Source organism: Crocodylus siamensis, chromosome 5, assembly GCF_052110815.1.
Source record: "Crocodylus siamensis isolate JL-2025a chromosome 5, ASM5211081v1, whole genome shotgun sequence".
NCBI lineage: Eukaryota > Metazoa > Chordata > Crocodylia > Crocodylidae > Crocodylus > Crocodylus siamensis.
The window spans coordinates 28,237,424-28,262,308 of record NC_143399.1 but is presented as its reverse complement, the minus strand read 5'-3'; the positions used below and the strand labels follow the sequence as shown (position 1 = coordinate 28,262,308).

Sequence of the window (24,885 nt, the reverse complement as noted above, 5' to 3'; positions counted from 1 at the left end):
GGAGGACCTTCTGGAGACATTGTTGGTGATACTTCTCCAGGTTCTTGAGATGGCAATGGTAGGTCAACCTCATTTCAAACTTGTCATGTTACGGTTCAGCTTAATCCAATTACTAAATGGGATGTGTCCATTTGGGATTCACTCCAGAAGGCAAATAAGCCCAGTAATCTGGTGCTGAAGAAAATGAGAGATTTGGATGCTAGGTCCACATCACTTTGAAATATATCTTCTACTTCTCAGGCCACGTGACATCCCTAACCATCAGGCCATGGGTGGTGGTCCTCCTGTTTAAGATGGACTACTGGTAAGCATGAATGAAAAAAGTCAAAGGTCTAAAAGTAAAGCAGTCCACAAGGAGTGTGTCTTCATGACTCAGTGAGGAGGGCACCACTTTCGGAAGAGGGAGTTGAGGATTCTGGGCTCTATCTATTCAATGCAAAATGGACAAGCGTTTCTGGCATTAGAAACCAGAACTTAGAACTCCTCCTTCCCAACTGAGTACCATAACCACTAGGCTACAGTGAAGCCCCTTTTTGCTTCTTCCATGCACTAGTTGTGAACTTGTAGCAAATGGTAGACTTCACAAAATAGTTCTGTGGAGAAGCTAAACTATTGCAAGGCTGTGACAGCCAACCATTTAATATGGTTGAACTTGCAGCTGTTAGCTTCCTGAACACAGGCATAGCCTACAGGGATTTAGAATGGTGGTGACATCTGTTCCAGAACTAATTCTTCATATTTGGGACTCTAACCCAAATTAGTTTGTTGTGTTTCTGTTGGGTCACACTACAGCAGTGGTTCTCAGCCTTTTAAGACCAAAGACAGCCTATACCAGGTTAGGGATTGCTCAGCTCAAATAGTCTTTAAAACTCAACACAGTTCTTTATTTTCCTAGGCATAGTTGCCTCACAGAAAACACCATTAAACATAAATCAGTAAACAAACATAAACACAGTCAGTAAAGGGTTAACTTACTACATAGGATCTTTTCCTAGATCTTGACAGGGAGACTCCAGCTTTGTGCTGCTCCCTCAGCACTGCAGTCTTCCCTCTCTTCCTCTGGAGCAAGTTCCCTGGCTCAGTGCTGCTGCTTCTAGCCTTACAACCTCAGATCTCTTTCCAGACCTTGAGGGAGTACACTGGCTCAGTTCTGCCACCACTAGCTTGGTACCACTCTGTCTCTCACAGTCTTCTATCTCTATTCTCTCTGTCCCCTGGGAGCCCTTCTAATTACCTGTGTGCCAGCTGATTATCAATCTCAACTGGCCCAGTCCTTCTAGGCAGCCTGCAGTTGGTTTTGATTGTTTGCAGCTGGACTGTAGCCCTAGCAAGCCTCCAGACTGCTATGGCCTGATGTGTGCAGCCTGCTACAAGCCTCTGGAAGTCAGCAATCTGCTATATACTACTCAGTAACTTTGAAATTTAGTGGAACCCCATTTAGAGAGTTATCTATTTTTTACAGTACTTACCTCCTCACACCCTGTAGCGCCCTTAAAAGGATCTTATGGGATGGCAGAGTGGGCAGGGCACCTCTGAGGGCATGGCAACTTGTGGTGCATAGTGGCTGGAAGGGCTGCTTAAGGGTGGGTCATTAGATCCCTGAAAGAAGCAGCTGTCCCTGCATGAAGCAGAAGGGGTAGCAGTGGCCACTGGTGCAGAGGCTTGTGCAAGGTGAGGGTGGCAGGAATAGGGCCCTTCTGTGCCTAGCACTTATCATGGTCTACCCCTTCCCTGCCCCTAGGTTGTACCTGAGGGGATGAGCAGTCCCTGCTGCTGCAGCTGCTCCTTCAGGAACTTAAACGCCAGTGCCTGGAGCCACCATTCTCCACAGCTCCAGGAACATGGGGAGTGGGGGTAAGAAAGAAGGGAGGAACCAAACTGAAAAAGCACAGCTTCATTTCTGCCAATCCTCAGCAGAGCAGGCAGTTCAGAGCGTAGTGGTGGTAGGTACAGGGGCTGCTCTTTTTAGCACAGCTTGTTCCCTTGCTCCTCCCATGCTGGTGGGAGGGGCCACAGAAATTACTATTGGGGTGCTGGGGCAGGTGCAGGGTGCCCAGCATCTGGAGAAGCCAGTGCTTGCCTCCTCCCTCTCACAGGGCCTGCGTTGCAGTGCCTCAGAGTGCTGCAGCAACTTGGTTGAGAATCATTGCACTGGAGTCTGGAAGATAGTTGAATATAGCAGTGGAATATTAAGCCTTTGACAAATGTTCATCTTTTCTTCTGAAATAAGAGACATTCAGAACATATTTGCTTTGTCTCATTCTTCACCTCCCCATTCTACACCTTGTATGGATTGATCATTCAATTTCTAGACTCCCCACATGCATCCCAATAAATAGTTCTGGAACAGATCAAGGGAAGCTTATCAAAACCACATCTAAGAGTGCAGAAAAAAATGTGTGTGTTCCAAGTAGTTGGTTGTTTGGTTTGTACCCCGAGTTAAGGTTCCAGGAGCGCTTTCAAAAATGTAGGGAAAGAACTAGTTGTAATATAGTTTGGGTCACCCCTCTTCCTGTGGTTTAAGGTCTTTTGTTTTTATTATACCTTGTATAACTAGAGTCTCTGCTGTGTGCTAAATTTGAAAGGCAGAACACTGCTTTCATCTACCAGAGCCCAGTTGCACTCATTGTGTGAATGCCAAGAAATTGCTAACTATGCAGTGCATAAGCAATAACACACTAGGGCCCTCAAGTGGCAGCTTGCTCTCTTAGAGTATCAGGCACCTTCTGCACAATATGAAGAAACTGTTTATTGACATAATTTTTGTTGTATTTCTGTACATTCTCCTGGGGGCTTTTTTAGTAATAAAAAAAGTTTGCATGAAAACAGGACCTCTTATCCATTAAAAATTCAGCATTTATGCCTCTGCTTATTCCCCACATGAAATCATAATCGTCTATGTACGATATCACACTGGGTTGCTGTGGAAATCAATACAAATATTAACAGCCCAAAGAGGATGACTTCAGGTAGGGAATAAGGAGCAAGCGTGGATGAATTATGACTTTTACGTAATGTAGCAATAAAAAACGAGGTTAATAAAATATACAGAACAATTGACAAATTGCTTCTAAATTTAACTTTAAAAAAAAAATCTTTCCATGAGACATCTGCTACACTCAGCCTTGTAGACAGAATTATATGAACACTACCTAATTCTACTTTGCACTTTCCTTTAACTTATAGTTTCTTCCACATAGTCAACTTCTGGGAGGTCCTGCTCTCCTTTACCTTCTATTGATGTTCCATTATTTTGGAAATTAAGAATTCAACATCCCATAGGGCTTGGCTACAGGAATATACTTGTTTTTAAAAACCATTTGCATTTAAGGCAGTATATGTTTATAAGTTTTTGTTTAAACCGAGCCATATCTTAGTAAAATATATTGTTTTGAATTTAGTATTTAGGATTGAATTTAGACTTGGCTATATTTATCCATTAGTATTTATAGTGTACCAGTTGCTTAGAATCTGGTCTTCTAGGTTAAAGAGCTAACATTTAAAAACTATAAGCTAATAACTTATTAGCTTAATAAGACTTTTTTTAATCTAATTGTACCAGACATGGCAGGTAACCTATGACCATCTGGGAAGCTGTCATTCATAAGAGATATAACAGAAACTACAACTACAAAAACTGAGGGATCTTCCAGCTTGCCTTACATCCAATGCAACTTACTTTTTCTGCTCCTTTGCTTTCTTTTGTTTTGTTTTTCTGAATATCAGCTTCCCTTCTCCTTTTCTAGTTTCCTGTTCCAAAAGACAGGATGTTCGTGCCCAGAGTCCTTCATTAACAACAACAACAAATGTAAGCCATTTCCTTTTCCCCTACTTGAGGGGTGCTCGTCCTGTGGAGGAACCCATACGCAATGCTGATGTCCTAGTACCAGCCTGGCCTCAGCACAAGGTTATTTTAAGGTTGTAGAGCAGCACAGGTGTGCTCTCAAGCAGTGCTAATGAGCAGCATATGTTATCAATTAACTTTGAGATGAGATAGGAGCCTTCTTGAGCTAGGGAAAGCTTAGGAATATAAAATGAGAGAGATTCTGTTCAGAACTAAGCACTATGGAAAATGTGGCTGAAGAGGTCCATCTGCAGGGTACCCTCAAAGCCCTGAGTTTCTCCCCACTGTTCCTCTGCTTATCTCAAGGAACAGATAAGGCATTATCCTGGAGCAAACCTTGGTCTCTGCTTGCCTCAACTCTACAGCCCTTATATCAGACCTAACAGCTGCAGCAGGGCAATCTCTGCCAGCTCCAGATGGCTTCCCTTTGCCTTGTGAAAGAAATGTTAGGTTTCCCTTTCCATAGAACGGGCTAGCCTTGGAATATCACTCCCCTCAAGATCACACTGTACCACAGGCAATCAGTAAAGAGACAAAACAACAAAAGGATGTATTATATAAGAGAAAGAAGTGCATAAGAAAAACGGCTGTATAGTTTGAAGACAGAACAAAATGCCAAGCTAAGCGTCTTACCCTCCTTGTGGCTGCTGCCCCTCTGAGAGTCCTGCCAGCAGGCACATTTGCATGTGCTTCAGTGTGTTCTGATTTGAACGTGTCGAAGCAAACTTAATTAACTGAGTCTGCTGGAGCATTTGAATCAGCACGCTCCAGCACGCCACAGCATCTCATGTATTCAGCATCCTCGCATTACAAAATGGCAGCAGAGATGAGCTTTAGTTTAAAGCATTGCCATTTTGAAACATGGGACACAATACATGAGATGCTATGGCATTTTTAATTAGAGCAGCTCCTGAGAGCAGGTCTTCCCATCCCGCCCCATGTGGAGCACGTGTATAGGTGCCCAATGTTTCCAGAGATCAGCCTTCCTGCTGATCTTGCCAGACCTAACCACTGGGGACTTGGACTCTTTCCAACCCTGGGAAAATACAAAGACCGGGATCACCTCACAGATAGCCCCTAAAATACCTTCACGCTAGAACCCCCTTCCCTTCCTCTGCCCCCTCAACATTGTCGTAAGTGCTCAGGAGTCTCAGTATCCTCACTTTTCTTTTCTGCCAGGGCAACTGGAATTCTTCTAGCTAATGGCCCATTACTCTGAGATGCCTTCGCTGTTAAGGGGTTGAATTGCCCAATACAGGCAGACAACACATTGAGTAATTGTTGTTGCCTTAGTAACACAATGATGAGAGACACTTAGCAGTTTTGCCTGGTCCCTTTTTCTTCAGTATGAATCCATCAGTTAATTTGACTAAACCATGCCCAAAATTATAAGGATACATACAGGCAGCATAACATAATACATACAGTGGTGAACATGGCCTAAGTGTACACAGCGTAACATTGGATTTTCAACAAGACCACACATGCCTTATCAGTAAGTCAAATGCTAGGAAATCTGTATGAAATCCTAGAAACACCCCGAAATTTAGTGGGGTTTATGACAGGGAGAAAGAAAGCAGAAGCCTAGCTCCTGAGTGCACTAAATGTGGAAGGGGGGATTTCATAGACATTTGGGCTGGAAGGGACCTTGAAGATGATCAAGTCCAGTCCCCTGCCCAGGGGCAGGAAGTCAGCTAGGGTCAAAGGATCCCAGCAAGATAAGCATCCAAAGGTTTCTTGGATAAGTCCAGAGTAGGTGCCTGTACCACTTCTGGAGGGAGTCTATTCCAGGCCTTGGTCAGTAAAGAAATTTTTCCTTATGTCCAGCCTAAAACGGTCTTGGAGGAGTTTATGACCATTAGTCCTTGTTATCCCTTGGGGCACTCTGGTGAATAGGCATTCCTGCAGATCCTGATATACACCCCTTATGTACTAATAGGCAGCCACCAGGTCCCCCCTGAGCCTGCACTTTTCCAGGCTGAAGAGTCCTGTGGCTTCAGCCTCTCTTCATAAGGCCTATTCTCTTGCCCTCTGATCATGTACATGGCTCTCCTATGGACTCTCAAGCTTCTCCACATCCTTTTTGAATTGTGGAGCCCAGAATTGGATGCAGTACTCTAGCTGCGGCCTCACCAAGGCCGAGCACAGCGGGAGGATGACATCCTGAGATTTACTTGAGAAGCATCTATGGATGCAAGCCAGGGTTTTGTTTGCTTCACCAGCTGTGACACTGTATTGGTGGCTCATGTTCATCTTGTGATCAATCAAAGTAACTCCATAGCCTTAGTGTAGACAAGGGGCTAGCTGCAAAATAATCCTGGTCTTTGGTTAACCACTGCTTGGTTCACCCTGCTTGCTGTAGCCCATCACATTTATGTGAGAATTAATTCCATGTGAAATCCAAAATACAATAGTTACTGTCCCTGTGGGGTCTTATATGAGTGTCTGTGTAAGAGGCGTCTAATGAAAATGATAAGACATATTTTCTACAGCAATATATGCCATTTCAAGCAGCAGATTCTTCTTTATCAGGCCAGCTTTGCCATGCCCTCCACTGCTATGTCTGGATTCTACAGTGTTCCAAATGGATCCTGAAATCCAGACAAGTCCTCTAGTTTTTCCTGGTCCTCCTCCTCCTCTCTGTCTCAGAGAACTGTTGCTCTCTATCTTACCACTCACAACTGCATTTCAAGAATGCTGTTCGCTACTCAATAGCATTTTGGTCTGTGTAGAAGGGTGACAGCCAGAGATTTGGTGCAGCTCATCGTTGAACAGATCTGATTTTTCTCCCTGCACTACCCCTATTCTCACTGTCCCAACCCTTCTTGTATTGATTCTTGAATTCCCATACCTTTTTGTAGTGCTGCTTGTTACTCCACAGGATGTCCATGTCATCTATGTTTTTAGCTGCTGGTTTCATAGTCCAAAAAGTATATTGGAGCTAGCATGCCAGAAATTCCTATCCACAGTAACACTGCACAAGTGGAGACTCATACAAAAGAGGACAATAGGGTGGCTAGCCTTCTCCGAAGCAAATCTAATCTAACAGGGATATAGCCATCAGTAATATGTGGCTGGGAGACGAGGTAACTTAATTTCTTCTGCTTCTGACTTTTTGCTTCAATGGGAAGCTATACAGGACTTCAAAGAAAATAAATTCTGTTTGGGAAGCTACAGATAATTTCCTTTTCAATCTGATGACCATGTTAGAACAAAAATCTTATTTATTTATTTATTTTTTTAAAGATAAAAAGATTCAAATGATCATACTTTGGGTTTATAAATAATGTTTCTTCTTCCATAAACCAGGTATCCACAAGGGAATAGTCATACATATAAGGACTGTACTATAACAGAGCTGTCCAGCTGGCTACCTGTAGGCCACATGTGACCTGCAAGGGGTTAATCTGCAGACCCCGGGCTCCCACCTAGCCTCCACTTCCCTTACTGCTCTGGGTTTCCCCTCCAGTTTCTGCTTCCTGCACTTGTCCCAAGGGGGAGCACAGCACATGGGAGCCCAGCAGGGGAGCTGGCAGCTGGTGAATTGGAGGCAGAGGGAGCTATCAGCAGTGGGGAAGGGCTTCCCACATGCATCATGCAGGGGGGAGGGGGAAGCATTGGAGAGGGGAGCCCTTGGCTCACATTATTGCAGCCCATGTGGTATGTGCTTCCCTTGGGATGTGTCCCCTGATGTATCCCAATTGCTGAGAAGTAGCCTAAAATATAGGCTAGTGCTCTAGCATCTACTCTCAAAATATATAGGCTTCTTGGGCCCTAACATTCAAATTTCAGCAGGCTCTTCCTTTGTCCTGGGGTACAAAAATAGAGTACCATGAATTTAATTATACTGACGTGAGCTGAGTGGACATTTGCAGGTTAAACCTTAAAAGACAAAGTCCTCCATGTTTTCTGGCCATAAAATATTCATTGGTGCTTTGGTAAGTAAAGATATTTTCCAGGTGGCAATGGCCATGATTTTCCTCTTCCCTGTTTTGCCTCTTTCCATTCATCTATTGTCATGCATTGGCCATATGATTATATCATCTTTTCATAGCTTCACTGCACAAGATGTCTGAGCTTGCTACTACATCCAAGCAAATATAACTGCAAGCAGAAAACTTTTATCCTTTTAACAAGTCATAGCCAGGCCAGCTTGGATATCATTGCCTGTTGCTACATTTCTGTCTCCTCTGGATATTAGTCACCACCCACTCAAAAAAGGTTTAATATTGATCGTTATAAAAAGAGCTCATAGTAAGACCTATAGTTATGGTCAACTGACTTTTTCCATTATAACTTTGTGTTTTGAGTTGACAAACTTTAATGTTTTGGATTAAAATTTTCCATGCTGGTTCTCTGTTTCAGGCTGAATTCTTTTTGAATGTTTCAGTGCAAAAAGTTCAGACAGTTTTAAAAATGTTTAGAGGAGAGTGGTGATGGTAAAACTGCCTTTACTAAATATTTCCCTGTAGTTTTGTGGAATAGTTCTATTACATTTTTGTTTGCTGAAAGAACTTAGGATTTGGTTAGGGAGCAATCCTGGGGAGAGAGAAGTGCCTTTTAGTGTTCTAGTGAAAATCCACCCAAGTCTGGCCCCCGTCTAAAACTCTAAAATTACCATTTTCGCATCCTGTATAGTAGTGGTTCTCAACCATGTTAAACTCAAAGGCATTCCTTGGAGTCAAGGCATCTATCAGAAAATGCCAACTCTTTCACTCATTTTTTGACTATAGAAAAAAACAATAGAGTAATTCTTCTTTTGTGAAGAACTCAGAAAAACCACACCAGGTCTTCACACTATGGATTCGTGTTTGAAATTGCTGTGTTGATCACATGTAGGTGTTTACACATCTAATGGTGCTAATATTATGTGGCACCCTGTGGCATGATTTAAATGACCTCATGGTACCCCAGGGTGCTGTAAGAATCACTGCCCTATAGAGACTATTAAAGGTTTGCTGCTAAACTTTGTAAACCTGCCGTTGCACTGAACTTTCACTCCCTATGTACCAACTGTACCAAGTGTTCCCTCCGATGTAAAGTTGTCTGCCTGGTTCCATACAGTAAGTAAATGAAGCAGCAATATTAAATGCCCTTTGACCTAAGATAAAAGGAAGAGGATTGTTGTGCAAGTAAGGACGAGACAGTGAGTTGTAGAATTGGATCTTCCAACACACTGCTTCCAACTTTTGGTTGAGCACAAGGACCCATATTCTATGTTAGAAGAGGCAAATATCAGTTAACCCATTTATAGTTTCATAGTAGCTAGGGTCAGGAGGAACCTGAACAGATCATCTAGCCTGACCCCCTGCCACAGGCAGGAATGAATACTGGGTTCCAGTCCCAGACAGGTGATCATCCAACCTCCTCTTGAATTTGCCCAAGGTAGGGACAAGGACCACTTCCCTGGGAAGTTGCTTCCAGATTTTGGCCACCCTAACTGTAAAAAATTGCCTTCTGACCTCTAACCTAAACCTATTCTTCATCAGCTTATTACCATTGTTCCTCGTCACCCCAGGTGGTGCTGGGGAGAAAAGGGCTCTACCTATTTGCTGTTGATCTCCCCTGATGAGTTTGTAGGCAGCCACCAGGTCCCCACTCAGCCTCCTCTTGCTGAGGCTGAGCAGGTCCAGGTCCCTCAGTCTCTCCTCGTAGGGCCTGTCCTGCTGCTCTCTCACCAAGTGGGTGGCCCTCCTCTGAACCTTCTCCAGGCTGGCCACATCACTTTTGAAGTGCGGTGCCCAGTACTGGACGCAGTACTCCAACTGCAGCCTGACCAAAGTCACATAGAGGGGGAGTATCTATTTTATAGATTACATACCTGAGAGACTGAAAAGGTTACATATGGTAGAGTTAGGAACATAATCAAGATGGCTAATGTGATAAACCCAAGCCTCATCCATTTACCAAGACTGCATTTCATAACAAATGAGCCAAGCCTATGGGGCTTGCTAATTCTTTACATTCTAGTTGACCACACGTCACTCAAGAACCACCACTAAAACTTCCTGTTGTTAAACAAACTGGTTAACAAACAGCTCTGTGAGTCATATTAGCCCATCCTTTTTGCAAGATGAATTTCCTAGAAGACATCAGGCACAACTGCTGCCAGTGATTTCTTTGCTTCAGATGATAGGTCTCTTTGTGTATCCTCTAGAGAGAATATGACTCAACACGATGGCTTTGTTTCATAGTTTCATAGCAACTTAAAAGGGTATCAATGGAGTACCTGGGATAACAAGGAATAAAGGCCACAAATTGATTGAGGGCAGGTTCAGGCTTGATATCAGGAGGCATTACTTTACAATTAGGGCTACCAGGCTCTGGAATGGGCTCCCAAGGGAGGTGGTGCTCTCCCCTACCTTGGGGGTGTTCACGAGGAGGTTGGATAGGCATCTGGCTGGGCTATTATGATCCCAGCACCCGTTCCTTGGCTCCTTATTTTTCTTTTCTAAAAGCTAGCATTCCACAGTAGAATGTTAAGAGGATATTAGCATTGCAGAGTCAAATCCTGAGAAGCTAGGAAATGCCAGAATTAAGGTTGTACAAGCAAACTTAAAATTGGCTTAATTATTGCATACTAGATATTAAATGAGAGTTCCTGCCTTATTCATTGCCCAGGTTGGATAGGTTTGTAGAACTAGATGGGATGGACTCTTATTTTTAAGGCACTGAACTGGAATGGAGTGCTATTTTTTGAGTCAGGCACAGACTTTTTGTATAATCTGAAGGAATATGCACTTGTTTTATGTGAATAATAGAGAATATATGCATGGGAAGTTAGAGTTGAATGAGTTATAATTCTGGTACGTTCTACGAAAGATCCAAATGTATTTGAAGTGGTGACTGATGATAATACTGTAACTGACTCGAAGCAAACTCTGAAAGGTCTGCAAAGAAGTATATACAGAGATATGGATCTGTTAGAACTGGTTTGACTATGATGTGGCACAGAGGAAAGGGATAGTTGGGTCCACTCCCAAGAAAAAAAGTTTGGGGTTTTTTAACAAAAAATTGAATCTGAATTTTTTGTGTGCTTTGAAGCTTCTGTCCACAATATTCTGAAATGCTTTCAGTTTGGGGACCTTTAAGGAAAATGAGTCTTTTTGACAAATGTCCATTTTGATGAGAATTTTCTGACTGGCTCTCATATCATAATACATGCATGTTCAATATGCTTTGTTTGTGTAGATAGTAAGTTTGTGGGATCCTTCAGGGGGATATGATGCACTATATGTGCAAGATTAATGTTGACTATTTTCCCAAGCTGTCTGGAGCTGGGAATACAAGCTGAGGTATACAAGTAACCTCAGTGGGGCTGAGCACAAGGGTCTGCCTGCACGGATTAGTGCTATTGTCATGACAAAATTAAGCTGATTGTGCGTACTTTAAAGTATGTTAGACATGTCAGAATATCTCCTAAATACGTCTCTGTTTCATATTTGGGAGTATTTTGCCTATCCATTACCTCAGTTGTCTGAGGACATGCTATAAAACATTACAGAAAAAGCATTTTAGGCTATGTGAATGATTGATTTCAATATAAGGAAAGCATGACTAAGGGCTGAGAGAATGTGAATCAAAAATTACCCTCTACAGGCTGGAGAGAATTCCCAGAAAAACTAGGCCTGCAGGAAATGCCTGGCTGCTTCTATAGCTGATCATAGAAATGCTTTTGGGCACAAAGCCAGGCCTCTACAAATGTATTCCATGACTACTGTAATCTTTGTTAATAAGGAATTTCTTTAAAAATCTTCCCAGATGCATGTGTAATACACAACTTGAGCAAAAGGACCTGTCTCCTTATTTGGAGATAAAATGGATATATAAGGCATCTATGCAGTTGAGCTTAACATAATAGGAATATTATAAAATGCCAATATCACAGATAATTGAAGGTCACTTGATTTGGGGTGATACAGTGACTGGTGAGACCACATGTCCTGATTTTGCCAGGACCGCCCTGTTTTAAATGCCTGTTCAAGAAGTTCTGCTGGTTTTGTCCAATGAACATTTTCAACCCCTGCTAGAGCTGAGCAAGCCAGAGAGATTCAAGGAACATGATCACCCCAAGAATAAGTATTTAATAAAAAAATATATTTGTTGTATTTGAAATCTGTTAGGCTTCTTTTTCTATATGAAGCATATTTAGAGTATACAGTAGTGGTCTGGTTACTGCTTAGACTTCCTCCAAGAAGTAAGATTTAATTTTTCTTCTGCCTGCCCTAGTTGTAGCAGGGATTAAATTGGGATGGAGGAAGAAAACTAACATGAAGTTTTCGTTGTGCATGAAGCGGAAGCCTAGAAAGAAGCAGTCTATACATGGATAGTCTGACCAAAGTCTTCTTAGCTCAGTCTTTGAGTAGTAACAGTCTACTCTGAAGTGAATGAAGTGAGTTCTCTTGATTCTCCAGTAAGAAAGAATAAGGCTAGAGAGAAGCCATTTAGATGCTGTAGAATGAAGACACTTGTTCCTGGGCCATATAAACCACTTGAATATAAGACCTTGGGGAGGAGTTACTTTGTGTCCTAGAATGTGTGTGTGTATGTATGTGCATGCACACATGTGCATCACCAAAAGAAGGCAGGGTAGATTTGCATCTTGTAGACTAACCAAAGTGTGTGTGTGTGTGTGTGTGTGTGTGTGTGTGTGTGTGTACATGGTATACTATGTATAGATTGGGGGGGTGGTATCTATCTACAGTAAAATCTTTGTTATCCAACATTTAAGTAACTGGAAATTCTGTTAACCTGAATTTCTGGCCAGCTGGTCGGAGGTAGGGGCAGGGGAACGCTCGCACGCAGTGGCCACTGCCATGACCCACTACCCTGTGCTGTTGCCGCTCCACATGCAGCCACCACCCCTCTCCCCCTGCTCTGCGTTATCTGGAAACCCTGTCAGGTTATTTCAGATAACAGGAATTTTTACATAACTGATAATCTCTTTACCCCAGGGAAGCCAGGTAACAAAGATTTTGCTGTATCTGCTTATCTATAGATCTAGACAAGGGGGTGTGTGGGGGGGTATAATATATATAATATAGCATAAGTTTTCATGAGCCCAAGCTCATTTAATCAAATGCTGTGAAAGGCTAAATAACTAGGATGTGGCATATTATGTTGTCCTTTTTTAAGAACTAGCTGATTTAAAATTCCATTCTCGCCATCACAGCTGGCGTCTTGGATGCTTGCTCTTGTTATCTCTAGTTAACTGCACTTTTTTTTCTTTGCTGTATTTGGATTAATACAATTGACACTTCTGTACTCTTTCATCTTGAGAGGAATCAACCCAATATGTTTGTTTTATCATCTCACACACTTCCTATGTCTGACATTTATCTATTATGACTCCAGTTAGGACCTTCTCTATTACTAAAGGTAGGTCTCCTTCTGTTTAGGACATAAGTACTGTTTTGTAACTTAAGAATGTACTGCGCAGTGAATCAGGATGTGTTCCTGAGAGGTGAGCTATTACTACAGCAAAACTGCAATTTTGTAATTACAGTACAAGAATGGAAAACACCATTGTCACAAATCTGAACTAAATCAAGGCACTGGCCTGTTCTACAATGGGCACATCTACACATGCTGTTAGTTTGCATTAAGCTTACTGGGCAGTAAAGCATCTTGTGTTGTAGGCATGCCCACTAATACCTATAGTGAAGTGTAGGCTTAGTAAAATATATACTTCTTGAAATAGGGCTTGTAAAATCAATTAACAAAGAAAAGAGGAGATACTGAATCAAATATCTAAAATTCTGATTCTATAGGCTTCTACTACTGGAGAAAGTGATAACCACCACAAGTTGTCCCACTGACTGCAGATGGAGACTCCTGTTGAGCAAGAAAAATTATTAGAAACCTTGGAAGCAGGGTTTAGAAGGAAAGACTGAAAGAACTAGGACCATTTAGTCTAGTGAAGAGAAGACTGAGGACGGGATTTGATAACAGTTTTCAAATATCTGAAGGGAGATGACAAAGAGGATGAAGATAGACTTTTCTCTCTGTGGTTGTAGGGGACATAACTAGGAGAAATGGCCTCAAAATGCAGCAGAAGAAATTTAGGTTGGAGACAGGAAGAACGGGTGGTTAAGAACTGGAACAGGCTACCTAAAGAAGTTGTAAAATCTCCAGCCCTGGAAGTTTTCAAGAGCAGGTTAGACAGACATTTGACTGAGATGGTTTAGTTCAGGATGATCCTACCCTGAACAGGGGACTGCAGTAAATGATTTTGTGAGGTTTCTTCTAGCCCTACTTTCCTATGATCCTTTCCTACTTGGGCTTGGGCAGGTGAATTCAGACCAGTAATAGGAAAGTAAAGACAATGAATGAAGGCACAGAAATGCATCTGGTAAAAGAAAGATGCTGAAATTTCTTTGTTTTTGTGTTTCACAAAACCTCTTAGCTCTTTTATGGAGGTAGATGTGACCTTGGAAAATCAGAAAAACAAAATGTGAGGATCTGATAGTATTTCCTCAGGAATGCATGACGCTCTCTACGTCAGTTTAATATACTCCACAGGATATGTATGAATCAGACTACAATGTGAAAAGTGTATTCAGACATTTAAAGGACCTGTTATTGGAGGTGTGTGCAGAAGTCAAAATGCTTTGTTTCTTATTAGTATGCTGTAGATCCTGTCTGTGATTCAACTCAGAAGGCATTTTACATTAACGTACTGGAATAAATCTGACATCACACATTGTTCAGGCGTAAGGTCAGCTAGACCTAAGGGGCCAAACTCTGCTCCTGACGAGAGTAGCATAAATCTGAAGTCAGTACAGTCACTCTGGTTTTATACCAGTAGATATGAGAACAGAATTTGGCCCAACACCTTTGCTCAAATGACCTGCTTGGAAATAATTTAAGGCAGGGATAGGCAACCCCTGGCATGCATGCCAGTTAGTGGCACACAAAGACATTTTCCTTAGCACACCAGGAGGTGTGTGAGGAAATTATTTTTAAATATATATATATATATATATATATATATATTTATTTTTTTTTTTTAAGTTGCTACTCCAGGCTGTCTGGAGCAGCCACAGATCTCAGCACCATGATGGGCACTGGGGGCAGAGTCAAGAGCACACAGGCAGGGATGCTGTCTATTTTCTGCTGACGCTGGCCCCAGGCTGCACACCCCAGCCTGGCATGGCTCCTGGAGGGGAGGTGTGGGTGGGCCAGGGCCCAGGCAGGTGCTGCAGAGGGCCACTGTGCTGGAGGCTCCCGGCTGGCTCAGCCCAGAGCGCCACACACAGCACCTGTTCCAGGGGACTCCTGGAGCCGGACCCCTGCAGTGAGGGTGGCTCTCCCCACTCACGTTTTGCCCAGCACACAGGGAGGCCAAGCCAGGAGCCCTCCGAGCCCAGTGACCTGCCCCAGACAGGTGGCATCCCCTTGCAAGCCGAGCAGATGCAGCCTACCCCCACAGAGCCCCAAGGCAGCCCCCACTTCTCACCTAGCCCTCGCTCTCCTCTGGCTACCACTTTCCCAAGGGCCTGGCTGGGCCGGCCTGACCCTGCCTCAAGCGCCCAGCTCTGGTGCTTAGTGTCCTGGTGCTGCCCCCACCCAGGTGGGACAGGGCGGCTGTCTGCCGTAGCCCTGACCAGGCTCTCCTTCCCAACCCTGGGCCTGGGCCGCCCCTGCTCCAGGACTGTCAGGGAGGCCTGAGCACCCCAGGCCTAGCAGCTGCTGCTGGGGTGTCACTGCCTCCTTCTGCCAGACACTGCCCTGGACCAGTGGGCCTGAGCCACAGCCAGTGGCGCTGGGAGACTTGGGCAGCGACGGGGACACCCTCTTTCTCTTTTTCCTTTTTTTCCTCTCCTCTCCCCTTTCTCTTTTTTTCCCCCTCTCTCTCATCACAACATGCTTAACAAAAAGAGAATATACAAAAAACAAAGGTAGGATATGAAGTTTTATTTATTGTTACAAGGTTTAGAATTTTTAGGAAACTTGGTATGTACTGTAAAAAAATTTTTGAAGCAACATTTATGATTATTAACTATATTAATATGCAGTGTGTTCTGCCACATAGCCCCACACCCCGGTTTTGTTTTTCTGGTATGCCGGCACTCTGGCACCTTACAAGGTAGACACTGCGTTCTTTTCTGCACTCCAGCCAAAAACGTTTCCTACCCCTAATTTAAGGAGAGATTATTTTCCTTCTAAATTATCACAGGATCACTGTATCTTTGCGGTCTCTTTTTATCAGTCCCGTCTCTGTTTATCAATATAGACTGCCCTTGCCACCTGTAGAAGTATATGTTCCCATCCATGCCCTGCCCACTTGCTCCAGATTGCACATCCTAAACTCGGATGCTGGTGGAGGAGCTGCACTGAGTGTCTCCCTCCATAGCCTCTCTCAAAACCTTAGTCTTTTGCTGACTCCAGGCCAGGAAGATCAAGACTGTACTCAGAGGCAAAGGAAAAGGCAGAGGTTTTGTAACACAGGAATGCAGAGGAGCTATTTTAGAAGTTTAAGCTTACTTAGGTTTTTTGAGTAGAGCCAAAGTTTGGGGCTGTTTGATTCGGGCTTTGTTCACTGCTGTAGTCTTCTAGTTCTGTGTTGGTGTGCACCAGTATGTCAGTGGTGGATCAAGTTTGCTGTCTCCAAATTGTTTCTTCTGTCACTAATATTTCACATATAGACTAAATCAAAACTTTGGCTCGAAGCCCCATTAAGTCCATGGGACTCTAAATTTTTTCACATGATCCCTACATTTATAAGCAACCAAACCAAAGTTCCAAGCTGTTATCAGCTCTAGCGATGTCCCCTGTACTCAGGTGCACCCTCTCCCTCCGCCAGCCCATGTGCTTAATGGAAATGCTAAAAGAGAGACAGGGGAAGGGCTGCACAGAATGCACCCCCCTTGCACACACACATTGAAGACTGTTCTTTTCCTGTATATAATAGTCTAATGCACTTTCTTTCTGCAGACTCTAGCAATCACCACATTTTTGAGGATGGTTAACACTGGTAGCTGACACTGACATCATTAGAAGTTTTTTGGTGTTCAGTATCTAAGGGAAACCTTGTAATTCTTACAGAAAAACCTTGCTGACTAGATCTTTTTTGAGGGCGTGGTAAGGAGCCATGGACGGTTTCTGTTTAGTCATTCCACCATTTACAGAGGTTTTCAAGGTCTAAATCTGAGTTTATTAACATTTATACTTGATAACCAGTAGGTCCTCTACTTGAAGTACAGACTTAAACATATTGTGCTCATTATGGAATGAAATAACTCTTGGTTTGACTCTAAAATCATGATTGGCTAGTTTTTCAAGGCTTGTGTTTTCACATTTACCTTCAAAATGTAACATCTTTGTTCTAAAATAGCTCTACTCCACTTCTCTCAACAGACTATGCAGCAGATGAGTGACCATCGGTACGACAAATTGACAATACCGGATGATGCAGCAGCCAATTGTCTGTACTTAAACATTCCAAACAAAGGCCACATCTTGCTTCACCGAGCTCCTGAGGAATATCCAGAAAGTGCAAAGGTAAAAGGAGAATTTTGAATTAGGGTTCATTTCCATGAGGTACAGAGCAGCCCTGACACCCATGACATTTAGTGGAAGTTGAAAATTGTCATAGTCTTTTAGAGCCAAGCTTTAGCATTTCACTTACAGTATCTTTGTCAGATGGTGAAAGCACAAAGCTTAGACCACTTGTTCTCAACTTTTTTAGATTCAAGACACTCCTCGTTGACCTGAAGCACCCCCATAACTTTTGTGAATTGAGCAGCGGCACCCCATCTAAAAAACTACTTATTTGTTACTGTGCCTACTTCCTTTACAGAGAGGCCAGGCAGTGGGGGCAGGACAGTGGTAGTGAAAGGGTTCATTCATTGATGTTTGAAAATGTCGGAGTATTATTCCCTTTTATTACAAAGAACTAGCTAATGGACATGGTAGTTGTAGGCTGCTCTAGGCAGATCACAGCAGGGTATGCTTGGTCAAGCTAGTTGAGCTGACCAGTTTTACTTTTGCTGCTGGCTTTGGCCAAGGACCCTTGCTTCTGCTGCAGCCAGGCTAGTAGATAATATGCAGCCTCTTGAGGCTGCTTTCAGTGTCTTCTATCCTTCCCACCCTGGGCTCATGTGGCTAACCCTCTCTCACTCCCTACACCTGTGTCAGCTCCCTTTCTGAGGGACTTACCACATCCTAGGACCTGGTTCCCCAGCCTCCAGCGAGTTCTCTCAGGTCTGGGGCTGTTCAGACTCCCCTGAACCCCTAATAACAGTGCAGGGCCCCATTACAGTAGTAAAGAAAGTTTCTTGTTTCTTCTCAAGCAAGAAACTTCTAAGATTAGTGAAACAGCAGGACAATGAGACCGCTTGGGAGAATCACCTAATTCCTTGTAAGATAATGGAAGGAACAGGGAAGAGTTGGAGATTTTTCCTCTTTCTTGTTGTGGCTTCTTCACAGCCTCATAGTGCCCCTGGGTCAGCAGAACCACAGCAGCTCTTATGCTATTCATTGTCTTGATGGCCAAATCAAGAATGGTGATGGGTGACAAGGCTTCAGACTTGTACAGTTGTGTCTGTGGCATTGATTCAGTAAATAACTGAGTAAAGGACAGAGAGATGCATACACAGGATAACTCTCTTCCTTTTTATTCCCTAAACAGGTTTTTGAAAAGCTGAAGGACCACATGCTGATCCCAATAGCCAACATAGAACTGCAGAAAGTTGATGGTGCACTGACCTGTTGTTGTATCCTTATTAACAAAACTTCAGAATTATGAGTTCACAGAATCTGTCCTTGTAACTGGCAATAACGTACATGCAAGGTAGAAGAATCTATACCAACACTTTTATTGTTTTTATTGACAATCTACTGTACCACTGTGCTACTAACCCTTGTTTACAAACCTTTTGCTTTGTGTATTTTTATTATGTCCTTATAGATGGTATTTAAGGCTTCTGTATGTTTTTGCTGGGGTGAACATAACTTCTACAGCATATTAGTCCAATGGGCTAGGAAAAGGCAATTATGATAGCTAACCCCTAGCTTTAGTAATTTATATAATCTGTGTGAAAACTATTTTAGAACCTGATCATTGGTGAGAGTGTAAGCATCTCTACTGTCTTGAAACCTTTCTTCTGTCTTACCTTTTACCACCCACCCTTTCCTTTCTAGTTCATCTCTTCTCACCCTTCTTCAGTCTTCCCCCTCTCTATTCCTCCCCTCCAACCCCCGCTTTCAGAGATCCATGATATCAGTAGTTAATGAAGGAAAGTCAATAGGTTCATGAACTTGGTCTCTTGTGTAGTAAGGATGCTTTCCCTGTGACAACAGGAATAGCGTGAAATTGCTTATACTTATTATCCTGATTGGTATCACAATGCTGTTTCTGTGCAGCATTGAGACTAGAATACACTTCAGACTGCAGGTGGCAACCTGGGAAAAGCCTCTTTGTACAGGAACATTCAGCGGGGGTGTTTATTTGCTAGGTTTAAATTACAGGAAAGGAGATAGTTCATCAGCCAATCTGGATGTGGCCCAGGGGTTCAGACTCCCGGTTTGTTTATTCTTCTTTCAAACTGGGTTGGAATGGAAGAGATGTGTAAGTGTGCCATATATTGATTGCCTTTAAAGATGCCCATATCTTTGTGATCATAAGACCACATCCTATGAATGTTTGAGGCCCATGTAGACAAAATATTTGCATTACACAAGATATTTAGAAATATTTTTTATATCTTCGGTGAATTTTTTTTTTGGTCCCCACCTACTTCTGTGACATTCTGCCCTCTTTTGAGTACAGTCATTGTTTCCTTTATTCAGTCTAGTTTTTATCTTCTGTAATCAGATAGACAACTTGCTACCAAAATTCAAAAGACAGAGATTGTGAAATTTGTTGAAGAGCAGCTATTCCTGGATTATGCTCATGAATAAGGGAAGCTATTGTCTTTCGCAAGGTTGGTATGTGTATTCAATCTGTCCTTTGGGCAGTTCTACTTGGAACAATGGCCATCTTTTTTTTTTCTAATTGCATGAATATTTACTGTGGTATTCAGTTAAGATAAATATATTTGTTTTATAGCAGATTCCACAACATGTCTATCCACTGAGTCAGACTTTCTTCACCACATTAAAGTGAAATATACACAATTGTGTTTACATGAAACTCATTAAATCACTTGCAAACTAAGAATGGAGACATCCCCAAACAGAAGCAGTGGTGGGAACTCTCTGGAGGTTGACAACATAGTCTGAACATTTTATCAACTTCCTGGTTATCCCCACCTTTCCTGTGCTACTTGTGGCTCGATGCCAAGCTACAGTAGAAGCTGAGGGAAGGCAAACTCAACCACCATAGTCTGTATAGAAAGTAAACAGTTCAAATTAAATGCACACTGTGATTGTATATTTCTCTTGGAAACCCACATGCTTTTCTACATAGAAAGAAGGAGGGAAAGACAGGTACTTGCATCATGACACTTCCCTGTGCTGTCAGTATTATGGACACCTTCATTGATGCACCTCATACCACTAGTTAAAGTAGATCCAAAGAGGAGCAGCAGCTCATTGGGTCTGGCTGCTCCCCAAAATAGGTGTCTGTGGCCCCAGTACATTGCATCTTGCAGTGGCAGGACATACCGCAAGAAAAAGAATGCTGACAAAGGAGTAATATCTCTGGAAAAGGTGTTCATATCTCAAAGACAGCTAAACAGATGTGTTGTTTTTGTGTATCTGCAATGTCTCTGGTTTTTCTGATGCCCCTTCCTCACCCCCTCTGTCATGGTTTAGACCTGACCAGCATGTACAGTCTGAAAGGGTATAAAAATGAAATGGAGGCTCGCTTTCTCCTATGCTTCAGAGGAGTTTGTTATTACAGAAGGAGAATTTGAGTTCATCTACTCCAGGGCTTCCCAAACCCTGGTCCGTGTTCCCTTGCGGATGTATGCAAAGTGTCTCCAGGGAGTATGCTGGAGAAGTTGTATAATGACAGATTTAATTTTCATTATAATAATAATTGGCATTTAAGGGGTCAAAATATAAAATGTATGTTGGTAGGGGTACACAGCTGGTAAATCTGGAAGGCGGTAGACAATAAGAAAAAGTTTGGGAACCTCTGATTTAGTTCTTAATTGTGATCCATCAGAGGCAAGCTCTGTTAAAACATAAAGAGATGTATGCACCAAAGACTTCCAGCCTTGAAAGACCCATCCCCTTGCCTATCATCACATGTACTCAGCTCTTTCCATCCACAGCCATGTCCTTCAGCTGTCACTCCCACCTCAATCCTGGACAGTAATGGCTCATGACACCTATGGGGGAAAGTCTGGAGCAGCCTTTTGGAGGAACTTCCAGCTCTGGAGTACCTCAGTAGACATACATGAGTGAGGCATGCTCAGTTCCATCCTTCTCAAGACCCACAGTGGTTTAGGCAAGTCCTAGATCTAACATTATAACATTAATTCAGCTCCAGAAGGTTAATATCGATACCAGAGAGATTATGAAAGGGTCACTCAACATGTCCCATTTATATACTGTCCCTTTAAAGCATCTAATACTTAACACTGTTGGAGACAGGACACTTGGTTAGATGGACCATTGGGCTAACCTACTATGGCAAGGGACAGACATTCAAAAAGCCCGAGCCTGAATTGATTCACTCTTTTCAGATTAGTCTAAGCTGTGCATCTTAAACTGATTAATAACTGGACAGACATTCTCTGTTAAACCAGGACATGCAGCCACATGCCTGCAGTGGCTCAAGCCAAAAGCTGGGGGTTGCTAGAGCATGCCTGCCAGCCACTGCCAAAGGGGAGAGAAGAAAGATGTCCTCCAAGGCTGGAGCAGAGGGGGCATGGCCAGCCACCAGCTGGGGCTAGCACAACATGCGGGATGCCAGCCACCAGCCTGGGGAGTGGGGGCAGCTGCTGCCAGACTGAGGAGTGGGGATGGGGAAAAAGTCCTTTCTCTGAAGCAAGCATGTATTGAACACAGTAATTTGCCAAACATACAACAGGGAACTGCCAAGAATCCTCACCTAAGCTAAGATACAGCCCAGTAAAACACATCGTATGCGACTTAGTCTAACTTAAAATGTAAAACAGGAAGCCAAGAATTAGTCTTGCCAATCCTGAGAGCAGCGTCTCCTTACAGCCAGGCATTCAGAAAGGCTTCGTTTAGGTATGTAGGTCTCTGCATTCTTTGGTGAAGCTGTCTGCAACTTGCCATAACTACATCTCCAGCATATGTGATAATTGTCAGGTCTTTGCCAACACTTCCCACCTGTCTGGTTCTGCAGGTCGTAGCTCTAGGCTCACAGGTGCAGGGCTTAGATCTGCACACAGGGGACTAGCTTGCCTCTCTCCCACTGCCCCCTCCCCCTCAGACACGCTTTGGAATTAATCTCCAAGCCACAGAGACTTCAGCCAAACCCCTGGGGGTGCTGGGAGAGACAGGGGAGAAAGGGAGGAATTAACTCCCTTGCTGGGGTTGTTTGACCCCAGTACTCTTTCCTGCCGTGGCAGGGGCTTGGACTTGATGATCTGCTCAGGTCCCTTCTGACCTTAAAAACTATGAACTCTGTCCCTGCCTGGCGGCAGGCAAGCCATGCAGGTATGGCTGGAGCTGACAAACAGCAGCTGCAGTTCCCGGGGTTTGCCAGTGGAGTGGGGGAGAGGGGACAGAGGGAGGAATTTGCCTCAGGGTCCATGGCCACCCCCTGCCCCTGCTCTGGCTAGAGAGCGGAGGGGAGGGGCCAGCCCAGCTCACCAGAGCAGAGCTCCTCCCAGCCCAGAGAGCAAGCTGGGGTGCTGGGGGAGTTTGATTTAATTGAAACCAGCAAAGGGTCTGGGACAGACACTGCATAAACCGGTTTGAGCCAGATCAGTTAAGTCTGATACTGCATTCAACCACGTTTATCTCAAACTGGTTTCGGGCATTTTCAAACTGGTTTATGTGCACTGAATGTCTGTTCTGTTCCATGTTTAAACCAATTTCTGATCACTTAAACTGGTTTATGTGTAATGTCTATCCCTAGCCTATGAGGCTTTCTTATGTGCTTACAAATTGGATTCTCTTCCAAGCTGTCTCTCCCCCTCACCTTTCATTTCTTTTCTCACACCTTTAACCCCGTCTGCCTCTCTCGTTTCCTTAGTCTGGGTTTAATTTTTTCTGTAAGTGACACTTCTTCATCCCTTTCCATTCTCCCTTCCTTACTCTTGGCATTTCACTCTCAAGTACCCCATTTCACCTTTGTCTTCCTGTATGGACATTAGCAGAGAGAAGCTGATGGAACCACTTTACTATCCTGAAATCTGACAAAGCCTGTCTTGTCTCCAGGTGGAAGAGGGAGTCTGCAGGCAGAGCTGTATCTTTGGAAGGATACAAAGGTGACTCCTCTTCTGGTTTTTGAACTGGAGGAAGGGAAGGGATTCAGCTGTAGCAAGGTCAGGTGGTTTCTTGTGTTCCTTCTCACCCCAAGAACAATGGAAGAGGTTGCAAGTGCTCTCCTTCTTCCACTTTCCTCTGGAAGAGGAGACTTAATGAAGGGCAGTTAAGGACTTAGGGCGGACACACCTCTTATTTATACATGTACCTTTCTTAGACAAAGAACCAACGGGAGCTGGGAGATTTGAACTCCTTCAAGTCAGGAGATCTCTTCTGCTCTTGGCACTCTTGTGTGGCCCTCGCTCAAGCAAAACAACTTCAGCTTGTACATTTGCGATACAGTACACATGGCCAGCAAGGCATGTAAGCAGCTTAGTGTTCTTGCTTAGCACTCTTATCTTTGTTGCCCAGCTGTAAAGTGCAGTTGTAAGTACACTTTTGAGGCAAAATGCATATAATGAGCATCCTATACATCCAACAACCTTGTCCCTGAACATTTTTTAGATGCCTGATGTAGATCTTCAGCCAGACCTCATATAGGAAAATCCCAAACCAGAAAAGGAAATGGAACACTGAGTGCTAATTGAGTGCTAGCCCCTGTTAACTCTGCCTTGCCAGCCACCAGACCACAATGTACCAGGCTGATTTTTATGGTTAATAACCAACACAAAAATGTCTAATTTCTCAGCCAAGTTTTAATAAAGTAGCTTAGTAAAAAGTAAGGAGATGCAGCACACATGCCAAACCTTTACCCTTTCCAGTATGTTGTTTTCCATTATCATGCGTTAGGAAGACCAGAGGACATGTGGGTTTCCACTTTGACCAGAATATGAGTATTGTGTTGAGTAGTACTCCCTTCTTATGCAGTGAATCTATGCTTACATTCTGTATCTTATAACAATACACTTGATTTCTTCCGTTCTTGTACTTCTCTTTTGCACATATATATACACTCATTTAATTATCATACCTAGGCCACTGTATAAAAGTATTTTGTGGATTTTTAAGGGATATGCAGCACAGTGATTCCCGTGAAAATGCTGCAAAACTCATAGGGAACACTATGTTCAGTTTTAAAAATAAAAGTCCTGTGGAATGCAGAGCAGTGAAACTGTCTTCACCATTGTTTACAGCAGTTTTTAAATGAAGCATGGAAAAATCTGCTTCTGCTATTACTCAGCATCCTAAATAGTATTTACATAGTCATGGCAGAATTGCCTTGATGCTGATAAGCAAAATTTACATGGAAGTATTTGGAGAAAGATACTGATTAAGGTTCTCTGTTTTGTTTTGATTCTTAATTATGGAGATGAACAGATAAGAGTGTTAAAAATGTATTATTTATATAGTGACTGTGAACAAAATATTAGGAACCTCACTTGAACTCTGAGAGCAGTTTTAGAAAACGTATGATGTAACTTATCTAGAGTTGCATGTGAATCCTGTTAGTCGCTGTTCTACTGTGTGTTGTTCTGCAGAACACAAGTATGACTTACTAATCCACAACAATGTTGAATTCCTTTAACTTGGAAAACTATTACACTGTAATTGTTGTCCACTTCTTGTGCCAAAAACATCAATGCATTCCATAGCCTGTTATAACTGGAAACGGTTTGCTTTTATTTTTGTTTGTTGCAGTTATTATATTTGTCCATCACTAAGGAATAAAGTGTCAGTTGTACGGTGAA

At 43.1% G+C, this 24,885-nt stretch overlaps 1 protein-coding gene across 2 annotated transcripts in view; it reads left to right on the top strand.

Annotated features, from left to right (window-relative positions):
* The window catches only part of DDAH1 (dimethylarginine dimethylaminohydrolase 1), a 107,150-nt gene extending 82,265 nt beyond the window's left edge, over nucleotides 1-24,885 (top strand). Inside the window, exons 5-7 of one of the 2 annotated variants that reach the window (XM_090049443.1) lie at nucleotides 17,204-17,347; nucleotides 18,477-18,638; nucleotides 19,662-24,885. In XM_090049443.1, the coding sequence (XP_089905569.1) occupies nucleotides 17,204-17,347; nucleotides 18,477-18,593 (261 nt within the window). In that variant the 3' untranslated portion in view covers nucleotides 18,594-18,638; nucleotides 19,662-24,885. Of the gene's footprint in view, nucleotides 1-17,203; nucleotides 17,348-18,476 lie in introns of both variants that reach the window. The other variant, XM_090049442.1, reaches the window with a different exon arrangement.